The sequence below is a fragment of the Pyrus communis genome, chromosome 5 (genome assembly GCF_963583255.1).
Source record: "Pyrus communis chromosome 5, drPyrComm1.1, whole genome shotgun sequence".
Lineage (NCBI taxonomy): Eukaryota > Viridiplantae > Streptophyta > Magnoliopsida > Rosales > Rosaceae > Pyrus > Pyrus communis.
The window spans coordinates 27,917,448-27,929,447 of NC_084807.1; the positions used below are offsets into that span (position 1 = coordinate 27,917,448).

At 36.1% G+C, this 12,000-nt stretch overlaps 2 protein-coding genes across 4 annotated transcripts; one reads left to right on the top strand and one right to left on the bottom strand.

Moving 5' to 3' along the window:
• Positions 1-509: 509 nt before the first annotated feature.
• On the bottom strand, positions 510-3,938 carry LOC137734674 (protein REVEILLE 6-like). 3 transcript variants are annotated; one of them, XM_068473940.1, is made up of 8 exons: positions 3,656-3,938; positions 2,846-2,903; positions 2,560-2,683; positions 2,299-2,475; positions 2,073-2,177; positions 1,403-1,512; positions 1,134-1,193; positions 510-1,028 (listed from the first exon to the last, which is right to left on the bottom strand). In XM_068473940.1, exons 1-8 carry the CDS (start codon positions 3,883-3,885, stop codon positions 930-932), a joined length of 963 nt encoding a protein of 320 aa, XP_068330041.1. In that variant the 5' UTR covers positions 3,886-3,938; the 3' UTR covers positions 510-929. The 3 variants fall into 3 exon arrangements, with proteins under 3 accessions (XP_068330041.1, XP_068330040.1, XP_068330039.1); XM_068473939.1 differs by having other exon boundaries at positions 510-1,022; positions 2,073-2,186; XM_068473938.1 differs by having other exon boundaries at positions 2,073-2,186.
• Positions 3,939-10,770: 6,832 nt separating this feature from the next.
• On the top strand, positions 10,771-11,888 carry LOC137735313 (heavy metal-associated isoprenylated plant protein 39-like). The gene is made up of 3 exons (XM_068474729.1): positions 10,771-10,866; positions 11,046-11,121; positions 11,308-11,888. The coding sequence occupies exons 1-3, from the start codon at positions 10,858-10,860 to the stop codon at positions 11,616-11,618; spliced, it is 396 nt and encodes a 131-aa protein (XP_068330830.1). The 5' UTR covers positions 10,771-10,857; the 3' UTR covers positions 11,619-11,888.
• Positions 11,889-12,000: the final 112 nt, after the last annotated feature.

Sequence of the window (12,000 nt, forward strand, 5' to 3'; positions counted from 1 at the left end):
TGTCGAATTGATTTGAGTAATAATTATTCAATTCGACAGTTAAAAATTAAGATTTGAGAAGATAAAAAATAAACTTGAGCGTCTGTTGAATCTTTCCATTTGAGAGTTAGAAATTTGACTTGAGCATCCGTTGAATTTTTCGATTTGAGAGTTAAAAATTTGATTCATTCTTCGATTTGAGAGTTTAAAATTTGATTCATTCAATTTGATTCAAGAAATAATAAAAAAATAGAGTATAAATATAAAAAATTAAGATAAGAAAAACTCGATTGTTAAAGATAATAAAAGTGTGAAAAGTAAAACAAGATGTTTACTACTCTTTAAAAATAAGGGTAGGAATTGTTAAAGATTGGGTAGAGTGAAAACTAAAATTGGGTGTTTTAACACTTGAAAAATAGGGGTGAAATTTAGATTAAAACCGAGCTTTTGGACATCAGCTTACGCACAGATTTTACCAATCTGTAAGGATGCTGCCCGAGTTGCAAGGGCTTACGGCGCGATAATACGCATAAAGAAACCCGATATCATAGTATACAGAAATTCAAACACCCCACAGTTTCAAGAGGAATTCAAACAGGCACGCAAATACCGCACCAGCATCACATAGTCAACAACTAAAAACTTAAATACAACAGGATGTACAAGATAAACTTGAACTATACAAAATTCCATTACCTTTATCTTGATATATACAACCACATCAGAATGCCATACCAGTTGACTTGCTTTGTGGTCGTTGAGCTTGCTACACATACAACGCGGTATCATGACAAGTCAATACCTAGATGAAACCTGATGCTTCTACTAATTGAGGTCTTCCCCAACAATTCATCTGCTGGATGCCAACACCGGGTGGGCAAAGATTAGATTCGAAATTCAAGCACTGCCAACGGGATGAGAAGAAAGCGTTGAAGTTCCAGAACAACCACTTAAGCAACTTTCTCATGTTGATCGTCGCAAAGGGTTTTAGTTGCATCACTGAGATTCCCTGTATCCGCATCCATCTTGTAGGATGAAAGCAACTGTCTCTGGATCCAATTTAAAAGTTCATCAATATACTTGCTTTTACGACATCATCAACTAAACAAACTATAGCTAAGAGCGAATCAGAGGTTAGTGAAATGGAAACTTACATGATCCTCAAATTCGGGATTGGTCAAATTCATGGACAGGTTTCTCATCAACAGTAACACCTGAAGAGGAGTGAAAGAATAATAATAAGATCACAACCATGTCATTATCAATTACAAAAAAAATTGGAAACCTTTACGAGGCAGTAATAATGCTCAAGATTAAGCGGTAACTTCTTCACGAACACTAGTTTAGATAACAAACAAATATATAGACTACAATCATAACTTAAAACTGATGGCACGTGAGGTCATAAAGGAGAAAAGAGTACCGTTTCAACATCTATCGGATCCATCTTCTTCAGATTCTGAAGATGACCTGTAACATTAGGGTCAAAGACGCTGCCAATGAATCCGTATACTTGAGTAAAGTCGGGAAGAACTGCAAGAAACAATTAGGTATTAAATTCATGGAAGAAAGCTTTTTTCTAGCTATAAATTACAATCAATATCTCAGGCCACAACACAAAACAGGTGACATACAAATTCAAAAGTTGCAAGTGTGCCTTGCTAATACAAATCCAGATTCTTTACTGGTTCGAATTGTGACATGCCGTGTGTAGACTTATCCAGATAAGAAAGAGAGTACATAAATAGTGCAATTCCTCATGTATGACACATACCCTATGCTCAACAAAAATGGAAATCAAGGCAATGATGACAAAGACATGAATTTTTCCACTGTTTACAACAGAACAAATGAAGGAAAAGTGCATATGGCTGTGTTTACCTCCTAAAAGTTTTGATATGTTGAGTACCCAATTACATGTCAAAACAGAAAACCCATGTGCACATACAAGAACGAAATTCCATGTTCTTGCCACAATTCATCCCACCTCAAGGTGAAAAGGAGTTCAAATTCAATATCAAAGAATTAGAATCATTATGTGACTATACTTGTCGGGTGAGAAAAAAATGCAAGCAGGAAGACTGAAACCTCACCTCTCAATGCATGGCTATGGTTCACTTGATCAGTTGTTCCACCAACTGGTTGAGCTTTGGGGGTGCTTTCTGTGGTACTGCAACTGTTGTTTGGCACAGTTGGCCCTGAAACAACTACAACATGAAAAAGAGATGCAATTAAATCATCAAGTTTGCAAACAACAACATTATTAAAGACTGAGAACAAGTCATTGTGATGAATATTTAACTTATTTAATAGTCGCACCTTTGGATTCATGAGATGGATTGGCTGTTTGCACAGAACCATTAGGCCAGGAAGGGGCCACAGGGCCGGGGATGGGACTCATAAGCATTGATGATGAATCTGGCCTTTGATTAAACCCAGATTCAAGTAAAGCAGATGAAGACTGACAGGACCAAGATACCGGCGGAAGTGCCAGAGCTGGAAAACAAAGCACATATGAGTAAGGGTTGAATGACTTTGTCATATGAAAAATATGATTCACAAAACTGAAACTATCCTTACCATTTTTTGAAGCTTTTTGAGGATACGGGTGAGCAGCTTTCCTTTTTGGCCTAGGGGGAGGTAGATGCTCGCTCGTCCCATTCTTTTGAACCTTCAGAAAATACTTCTGTGCATGACTACGTATCTGAGAAAGGAATCCTTCTTATGAGTAAGGGAATTCATTATTTTCTAATCTATAAATTTGTAGATGTAAGACTAAACCAAAAGCATAAGTTGGTTATAGTTGGAACTCAAGCAGTTATTCCTCTTTGCATCCAAAACTATAGAATGACTAAAGAAAATTAACCTGTATGACCGTCTTTGACCCAATGAAAGCTTCAATCTTTTTCCAATCGCGATCGAAGCTGAATACAACAGAGGGAACATGAACAAAATTAGGGAAACACCCCAAAATTTATAACAAAATTGACTTAAACTCAAATGGGCTCAGCATCATAACAAATAATAATCCAAATTATTGTTGAGAAAATGAATTGCCACTAAAATCCTACTCTTTTCCCAAATTATTATTAAGAAGTTTAATGAGAAAACTTCTCTATTTTCTTTCTTTCCTACTAAAATCCTACTCTTTTTCCTCTAAAGCCGTCTCTTTCTCAACAACCAAACAAGTCCTTACAAATTTTAAAACACAAACCCCCAAAATTTATACCATTTCTTTTTCCACATTTTAAAACCCTATTCAACACTAAATCCTACCACATTCCTGATTCCTGAAACTTCTCGTTTTTTCTTCCTTCCCTAAATTTTCTCAGCAACCAAACAAATCATACAAATTTTCGAAACACAACAAAAACTCTATCATTCCTTTTCCCACATTTTAAAATCAATTTAAAACTAAAAATCTTACTCCTTTTCCACAATTTTCTCCCTTTTATTTCATTCCTAAATTCTCTCAGCAACCAAACAAATCCTTACAAAATTCAACACACACATAACATCTACACCGTTTATTTCACCACATTTCAAAACCCAATTCAGAACTACAACTCCCCCCGCACCCCAGAAATTCATACACGCAGAATTGAAGAATTTAGAGAAATGTGAAGCTAATTAAAAGCATAAAATAATAATAAAAATGAAGAGAAATGACAATTACAGTTGGAGGGCTTCGAGGAACTTGTCGTGCTCCGGCTCACTCCAGCTCTCTCTGGACTTGGTAATTGTGTAGGGCTTCCGAATCTTCTTGCTCAGATCCTCCGCCGAAGACGACGTCGTCGACGTCGTCGCAGTGACCGAGGCGAACGGCCCGAGTCCGGGCAACGGCATGCCGTTGTCGTTCGGATCCAAGTACAAGCCCTCTGGCGGGTTCGGGTTTTTGGATACCATAAATTGCGGAAGAGTCGGATTCCCTTTCTTATTTTTCTTTTTATTGAAAGAGCGAAAGGAACTGCGGCTCTTCCGGAGGCGGCGGAAATTTTATATAAGGACATGGGGATTGTTCCACGCGGCGGAGATTTTGGGGTGTGCAGAGCTGGCCAATAGTTGCTTGCCACGTTTAAGGGTCCCGTGGCATTGACTGATTTGTTTTTTTTTAATTGATGATGCAAGGAAATTTTGAGTGAATTAGGAATTATCTTAAGATTGAGATTTTATATAGATTCTTTGTCCTCTTATATTTTTAGCACTATATTTTATAATAGCATATAAATTGATGTTAAATTAGGAAGTGACATAAAGTTTATGAAGAGTCACATTTTGAAAAAATCACCTTAGTTTTTTCAAATTTGGAAACAAGCTAATAACGGTTTAGTTAGATGGTTAAAGACTTTAGCTTCATTTTAAAGATTTCTTGAAAATCCCTCTTAATTCTTGACCATCGAAACGCATGAACAGATGTCGAAATAGAATTAAGAAACATGCCTAATTAGTGACCAAGCTACGAAGAGGACATGAGGTAAGTAGAGCACCTCACAAAAGGAGGACGACATGATGAACATGGCTGGCAAATTGGTTTTGATCATTCAATCATAATTCAATTGACATTAGTTAAGCGTAGCGAAACCAAAGCAACGATCTTTTTTTTTTTTTTTTATTGTATAATCTACAGTAAAATAGAGGGGGTGGGTTTAGCCTAACAATGAGTTAATAATAATATGGTTCGAATTCTTCTTTGATGAGAATCGAACCTAAAACCTCTCAATTATAAATAAATAAGAATATCACTATATTGTAATACTAAATGACATCAACGATCTTAAATTTATGAAAAAAAATTTTACACATATTTTATTTTAATCGTTGAATTGAAAAAAAATAATAAAAAATCAAATATAAAGGCACGCAAAAGATTTTTAAAAAAAAAACGCAGAAATCACTCCCATCAAAAAACAGAACTTTGTTCCCATCCACCAAAATTAATTTTATACGTTGGGTCGTGGTAACGGTGGACTTGTGTGAGCCAAGAACTAGTACTTCATCACCTCTCAATTTTTACCAGCCAACCAACACTCAAAAGGACAACAGAAGAGTGTGGATCGTGGAGAAAATGATTTGATTTGATTAGGGTTTGCAAATTAGGGACCCGAATGATGCAGACACATGGTCTTTAGACTGGAAAAATCTATGGTCCATTCCCTCTCCATGTATTATTTGAATGAATGGCCGCACACTAGGCCACATGATATTTCCATCACCTTTGCTTTTCATGCCACTTTGTTTAATCATTTTTTCTTTTTGTAACCTTTAGCAATTTTTCTTTTATAGAATGATTCAAAAACATTTGGTTAATTTTGATATAAAAATAAATAAAAAAATTTACAAATGTCTCAATCCGAAACGCTATCGCAATCTTACAAAAATTACTTTGTAGTGTGACGAGTAACCAACCAACGTTGTTTGGGGTCTAAAATGGTGTCATCCTCATTATCCTCTTCCTCAAACATAAATCTCATGCTTCTCTAACTTTCTTCCTCTCTCTCCCTCCACTGATCCCAGACCAAAGTCCTCCTCAAAGCTCACAAGCAACGGATTGCCGAACTTCATAGGAGCCACTAGCTTCAAATCAACCCTGATGAAAAAAATTAAAGTAAAAACATTGGATAGGTCCTTGAGCCTATGAAAAATCTTGAAAATCACAAGCATAACATTAAACTTTTATGCGTAAAAAAAATGTCAGGATGGGCCTAGGACCATCTTGGTCCATTCAGAGCTATGCCTCTGTAAATCTATACAACGGTAAAATCTTGCATATAACTTGTACCTCTTATTTTTTTGCTGAAATTGGCATATGAAATGTGATGTTTACATTATGAAGTGGCTTTGTAGCTGGTTTTTTAAACGAGGATAAATCTTTGCCTCCTATTTTACATCTTCGATAAAGTTCGAAGTTGGTGTACATATCTAAGAGCAAAGAAAGTAAAATCTCAATCGCACAAATCGGCTATGCAGCCCTGCAAACATGTCTATGCACTTGAGGCACGTGTGGCCGTGTATAAACATCTTATTTTATGATAAAAGGTTGTCAATCGTAACTGGACTAGTGTCGCATTGAAATATTTTCTTTAAACAAAAATTAAATAAGAAATAAAATCAGTGCACATGTGCAAACAAATAGTTAATTGGAAGTTTCAAAGTTCAAAATATAATTAGGATCTACATTAATATTAGGATAAGAATAAAACACGTATAAAAAATAAGGTATTTGTGAATCGAATCTTCTGGTCAACAGCAAGCTTTTATTAATCAAGTACTAGCCGATGAGCACACACTCTGTGTGTGTGAATAATTTTATTTTATTTTATTAAGAAGTGTGATTAGTTTTTAAAATTTTAAAAAGAGTATAAAAAAATGATGGTGTGACAATTTCTCTTAATAAGTGCACATTTTATCTTAATATTGCATAATTACTGTTTTGTCCTCCTTATGTAAATATTGTGTATCAAAAGTGAAAGTAAAATAGGAAAAATAGGGATATGATTGTCATTTTCTCAAAAGATACAAAATTACTGTTTTGCCCTCATTATGTAAACATTGTGTATCAAAAGTGAGGGCAAAATAGGAAAAAAAAGGCAAAAAGTTGACAATGAGGGTTCTCTTAATAATAGTACTAGCATTTGCCTACACACTTTGTATGTATGAACATATTTTTTTAGAAAATGAGAAGGAGAGAGGGAGAGAGAGAACGTGGAGGGAGTGAGAGGTTTTTTTTTTTGAGTTTTTTTTTTTTTTTAATATTGGAGGTATTTGAACTTCACCTAGAGGTGAGGTTTCAATAAAAAAACAGTAAAATTTAGACCTGTGAAATTACATTATTGCCCATAATTTTTTTGTGTGTGATAGAAGACTAAGTAGTATTTTCACCACCTTTTAGTTGATAAAAAGAGTTTCATTAATTAATATAGAAGATTAGAAATGGTATCAAATTATATGTTTTTCATATTTAAGCAAGTTTTGCTGGTAGAAAGTTGGGGTATTATCAAGGCCCAATATTAAAAGAAAATAGCCCAATCCGTTTACAAAATCCAGCTTCATCTCGCAAGTGTAATAAATTCTTAAAGGCAACTAACGGTCCAGCTGGTGGCTTCACACAGCAATCCACTTTTTTTAGAGTTAGAGCAACTCCAGCGTTGGAGCCCTCCCCCTAGCAATACACTATTCAATCCACATAATGAACAGTAACTACCCTTAATGAACAGTAAATAGCCCTGGCAATAGAATTTGCATCTCCACCGTTACACTTCAATAGCCCTGGCAATAGGCAATAAAATATTAGTATTTTTTTTATTTATAAAGTAATACAAAATAATTTTAATTGTAATATCGGATAAGATTTTTAATCGTTCTCGTTGCGCCACGTGTCATTATCCGAAGTATTATTAAATAATACAAAATATTACAAAATAATACAATTATTGGTGATGGATTTCTGATAAGATTATTAACCAATCACGTCGCGCCACGTGTCATAATCGGTTCACAATCTTTGAGGATAGATTTCCATCAGATTTTTAACGAATGACGGCATGCCACGTGTCATAATCTGTTTACAATCTTTGAGGATAGATTTCCATCAGATTTGTAACGAATGACGGGATGCCACGTGGCATTATGCACAACCTAATCCTTTCTGAATCCTCTATATAATCCACCATCCATCCTCACAAATCTCACACCAAAATTCTCAAGCTCTTTATCATTATTCATAGTTTCTGCTTCCTTATTCACAAAAATCTGTATCATTATTCATAGTTTCTGTTTCTTTCTTTCAATGTCTTCTTCTTCTTCCTCAAGGATGATGTGGGAATTCAATCAGGAAGAGGAAGAATTGTTTAACGAATCAGAAGCAACATTCAATCACCAGGGGGTAAGAAATGAGAGGGAAGAGGATGAGGAGCGTCAAATGAGAGATGACAAAGTAAGAAGGGGCAGAGCTTCACATTCCCGTCGAGTCATCCAAGCTGCGGCTCAGATCTGCAGGCCCAGCCGTTCCGGAAACCTTGATAGAAGCAGGCAACGACGAGGTATGGAACTATTGGATGATTATTTCGTACCTGCACCAGTGGTCATTTTGTTGAAAAAAAATGGATTCAAACTTTGAGACAAAGAAAGGAATGTGATTGAAAGTAGTTGAAAAAATATGAAATTGTTGTGTAAGGTAGATGATAATGAGAAGGTATTTATAGAAAAGTAAAAACAATTTTTTTTCAGATTTTTTTGAATTTTTTTGAATTTTTTATTCAATTAATTAATCTCTGCCGTTGGATATAAAAAAAATTTGAATTCCAACGCTCCAGATTGTGCCACGTGGCACAACGGTAACTTTTCAGATTTTTAAAACTATTTTTTCATTTATTTTTTTATTTATAAAGCATTTTAATATCCACCGTTGATCTCAGATCGAACGGTGGATATTAAATCTGACTTAATTTTTTTTTTTTTTACCGTTGAGATCTAACGGTCCACATTAAGTGGCCGTTAAGATCTAACGCACCGTGGGAAGCCACGTGGCTTCCCAACGGTCACTGACAAAACCTTTTTTTTCTGATTTTTCTGTCGGGACGCGCCCCCACGCGCGGGTGGGGTGCACGCGCCTGACACAAAAAAAATAAAATATTAGGCTGACGCCACCCTGGCGTCAGCATGACCTCATCCCCACCTCGGGCTCAAGGGCTGGCAATCCCTCACGGGCCCTTTGCTCAGGCCTCCCCCTTCCGCCGGGCTTCCTCACGCTGGAGGCCTGCCACCGGCCCTCGGGCCTTTGTTTTCCACACTGTCCCCCGAGCAATTTGCTACGGTGGGAATGCTCTTAAAAAGATTCAAAAAGACATTTCAGTCTTCTTCTGATCATCATCGTGTGATTCACGAGCACCAGGATCAAACTCGAAAGGTGTCGTGGAATAAGATTCGAAATTTGTTCTTAACCACTGAATCATCCCGAAATGATTAGTTTAATTTTCATATTTCAAAAAATAAACTTTTCTATCTGCTGCTTAAATTAAGCATGTTAATCTAGCTTGGGTTAACGCAATGAGAATCTTGAAAATAGAGGATCTACTAGTCTACTAGAGGCAGAAGTAGAAACCCAGCAAAAGATATAGGCTATTTAGAAGACACTATACCTTCCACCCATGTGACACCAGAGACCTTAGCTTAATTACCGTTCACACTATGAGCGCCCCTACCATAAAAAGAAAACCTTCATGTCCGATTGGCCGTATACAATTTTAAAAATAGCCCATGGGACCACGGATGGGAACGGAAGAAAAGGCAGTGAAGTATAGCTCCTTTTTATAAAGAGGTAAGTGGTTTCATAGTCACATGATGCGATACATAAAGACGTAGAAGGATTTTTGGGTGCGGACAATGGCCACTCATTAAATGAGTATGAAATTGACATGCATTAAGGTCGATTCAATGAAAAAAATGCCTTGAATTTGTCTTCCACATGGTTGGAGTCAGTGACGGAGCTACAAAGGGTCAAATTGGGTCGTCAGGTGACTCGTGAACACAGGAAATATGACTGGTGAGCACCTCGGATGAACTTGTGGTCCTCTGTATTGATAACAAATATATAATGCAATGTTTTCAAAATATAAAGAAGCGCCGTGAACAATTATAGCTTTTAATATTACTTTTACCTTGAATCGTGAATGAATATACTACCGTTTAATTCTTTTTTGATATTATCGTTTAAATTTTTTTCAATCATGTTTATATCCTGATCTTGTCAAGTTCTAAATCCGTCACTGATTGGGGTGATACCTGTATCAAACCAAAATTCGAACCAAAGTCAAGTCTTTTCTACAGTTTCTCGCCTGACATGATCTGAAATACGCGTGGAGATCGTAGAAATAAAAAGGTGGCTATGGTGGGGATGTGGAAGCCCTACCAACGACGACGACCCACAGAGAAATTGGAATCGTACAAAAAAGTTGCTCATGCAAATGCCAACCGTTCCTTCCTGGAAATTGGATACGAACTCTATGATTGCAAAATACATTTCAAAACCCACTGAACTACTCGTCAAAAAGTGTAAGAAGCCACTAGGGTGCCGTTTGGCAGTGGGAGATCAGATCACTGATAATGTAATAAAGTTTCGTAAGCCTTAATTAGTATTCGGAAACTTTTCGGAGTAGGGATCTTCGATTTCTAATTAATTTTTAAATGTAGATTAATTGTGAAGTATGCATCATATCGAATTTCAACAATTCGAATGTTTTTTTTTTTAAGTTATACTGTATAGATCATTCTTGCAAAATATTAGTCAAATCGAAAATATTTGAGATATCTAATTGAGTTATAAGAAATTAACAGACACTAGGTTCTAAAAAACTAATGCAATTTTATCGTGATAATTAAATATGCAAATAATTTCGAATTGAATTAAATTTTTGCAAAAATGATATATGAATCGAGACTTACCAAATAAATGTTTCGAATCGTTGAAATTTAATGTGAAGTGAATCACATGAATAATCCACATTTGGAAAGAAAAAAAAAATGTAAATCCCTTCTCTTCAAGGTCTGAATTAGTATTATTTGATATCTTGAAGATGCAAAATACCAATTAAAATTTAATTAATTTTCTCTTGCAGCCAAAAATAGCACATGATTTTGTTGACCGGAGACTGCGGTTCTGTTGTGTAGCTTGCGTCTTGACCATAATGACGTTGACTCGGCTCCTTCCTCTGTAACTTCCTTCTTTCTCTTTCCTTCCCTCCTCAGTTCTTCGGTATAAATTGCAGTCCCAGGACTCTTCACTTCACCAAGACACTTTCAACGTCTCTCTTGGATTCTGCTTAAATATTTGAAGCTTTTTATTCAACTTCTTGCTCTCAGATCTCTCAAGCTCCACAGAAAATGATGAAGGTAATTAGGGCTTTTACTCTGCTCAAAAGCTCTTTCTTTTTGCAGACAACTTTTTTATGTGATGCTTTTTACATAAAAGATATGCATGCATGACCAATGCTACTACTTTTGATCTTTGCTTATTTTTTCTGACTATAATTTGCTGCGGGTCTAAACTATACTATTTTGTTACATGACAGAAAGTAGTGTTGAAATTGGAAGTATACAACGAGAAGTCTAAGAAGAAAGCCATGAAGGCCGTGTCGGGGCTTGAAGGTACTAAATCCATGGCCATATTACTCTCTTCTTCAACATTTTACTCCGATTTCAATAGTTTTTCGAACTAGCAGATTTATGCGTAGCCAAGTTAGTTACAGCAGTTTGCTAGTCTCTCAAGTTCAAATCCACATGTATTAAGTGACGAACTTATTTAATTTTGTTAATGGAATTCTCTTTCTGCAGGGCTTGATTCAATTTCCATGGATATGAAGGACAAGAAGTTGACGGTCACAGGGGACATAGATCCGGTGGAGTTGGTGGCAAGATTAAGGAAGCTTTACCCTACTGAGATAGTCTCAGTCGGACCGGCAAAGGAGGAGAAGAAGGAGGAGCCAAAGAAGGAGCAGCCAAAGAAGGAGGAGCCGAAGAAGAAAGATCCAAAGGAGGAATTGGCTGAGGCTATGAGGGCCTACCAAGCTCAGTATCCTCCAATGCCTGCATATTACTGCGTAAGAAGTGCAGAAGAGGATCCCAATTCTTGTGTCATTTGCTGAATGGTTGGTAAAATTTTATTGACATGCATGGTGTTTTTCAAGAGGAGAAATCGGATGTACATAGTTGGTATTGGCTTTCTATGATCTAGAAGTCTCTGTGGTATTTTTATGTACTATTTTGTATTTTTCTTTTGGTGTGGACGCCAAACTTGTGATTAAGAAGGCTGAAATGTTTCTGTGAGTTTTTTCGATTTCCGAAAAGAATGGATAGTCGTGACTTGCCACAAGTTTTTTTCCTTAAAAAAAAAAATAGTAATATTTAAGTGAAAATGATTTTCGCACTTTTTTGTTTAGTGTAAAACACTCTGCTTATCACTTGTTGATTACGCGCTTCTTTTTTAGTGCACTATTATCTGCTAATCACTTGTTGACTTTGAGAATG

Coding starts and splice junctions, on each gene's coding strand:
- LOC137735313 (XM_068474729.1), top strand. Junction 11,122..11,307: donor GGCCGTGTCGGGGCTTGAAG/GTACTAAATCCA, acceptor CTCTTTCTGCAG/GGCTTGATTCAATTTCCATG.
- LOC137734674 (XM_068473938.1), bottom strand. CDS start 3,885: ATGGTATCCAAAAACCCGAACCCGCCAGAGGGCTTGTACTTGGATCCG. Junction 2,476..2,559: donor TCAAAAAGCTTCAAAAAATG/GTAAGGATAGTT, acceptor TTTGTTTTCCAG/CTCTGGCACTTCCGCCGGTA. Junction 1,194..1,402: donor ATCCGATAGATGTTGAAACG/GTACTCTTTTCT, acceptor ACTCCTCTTCAG/GTGTTACTGTTGATGAGAAA.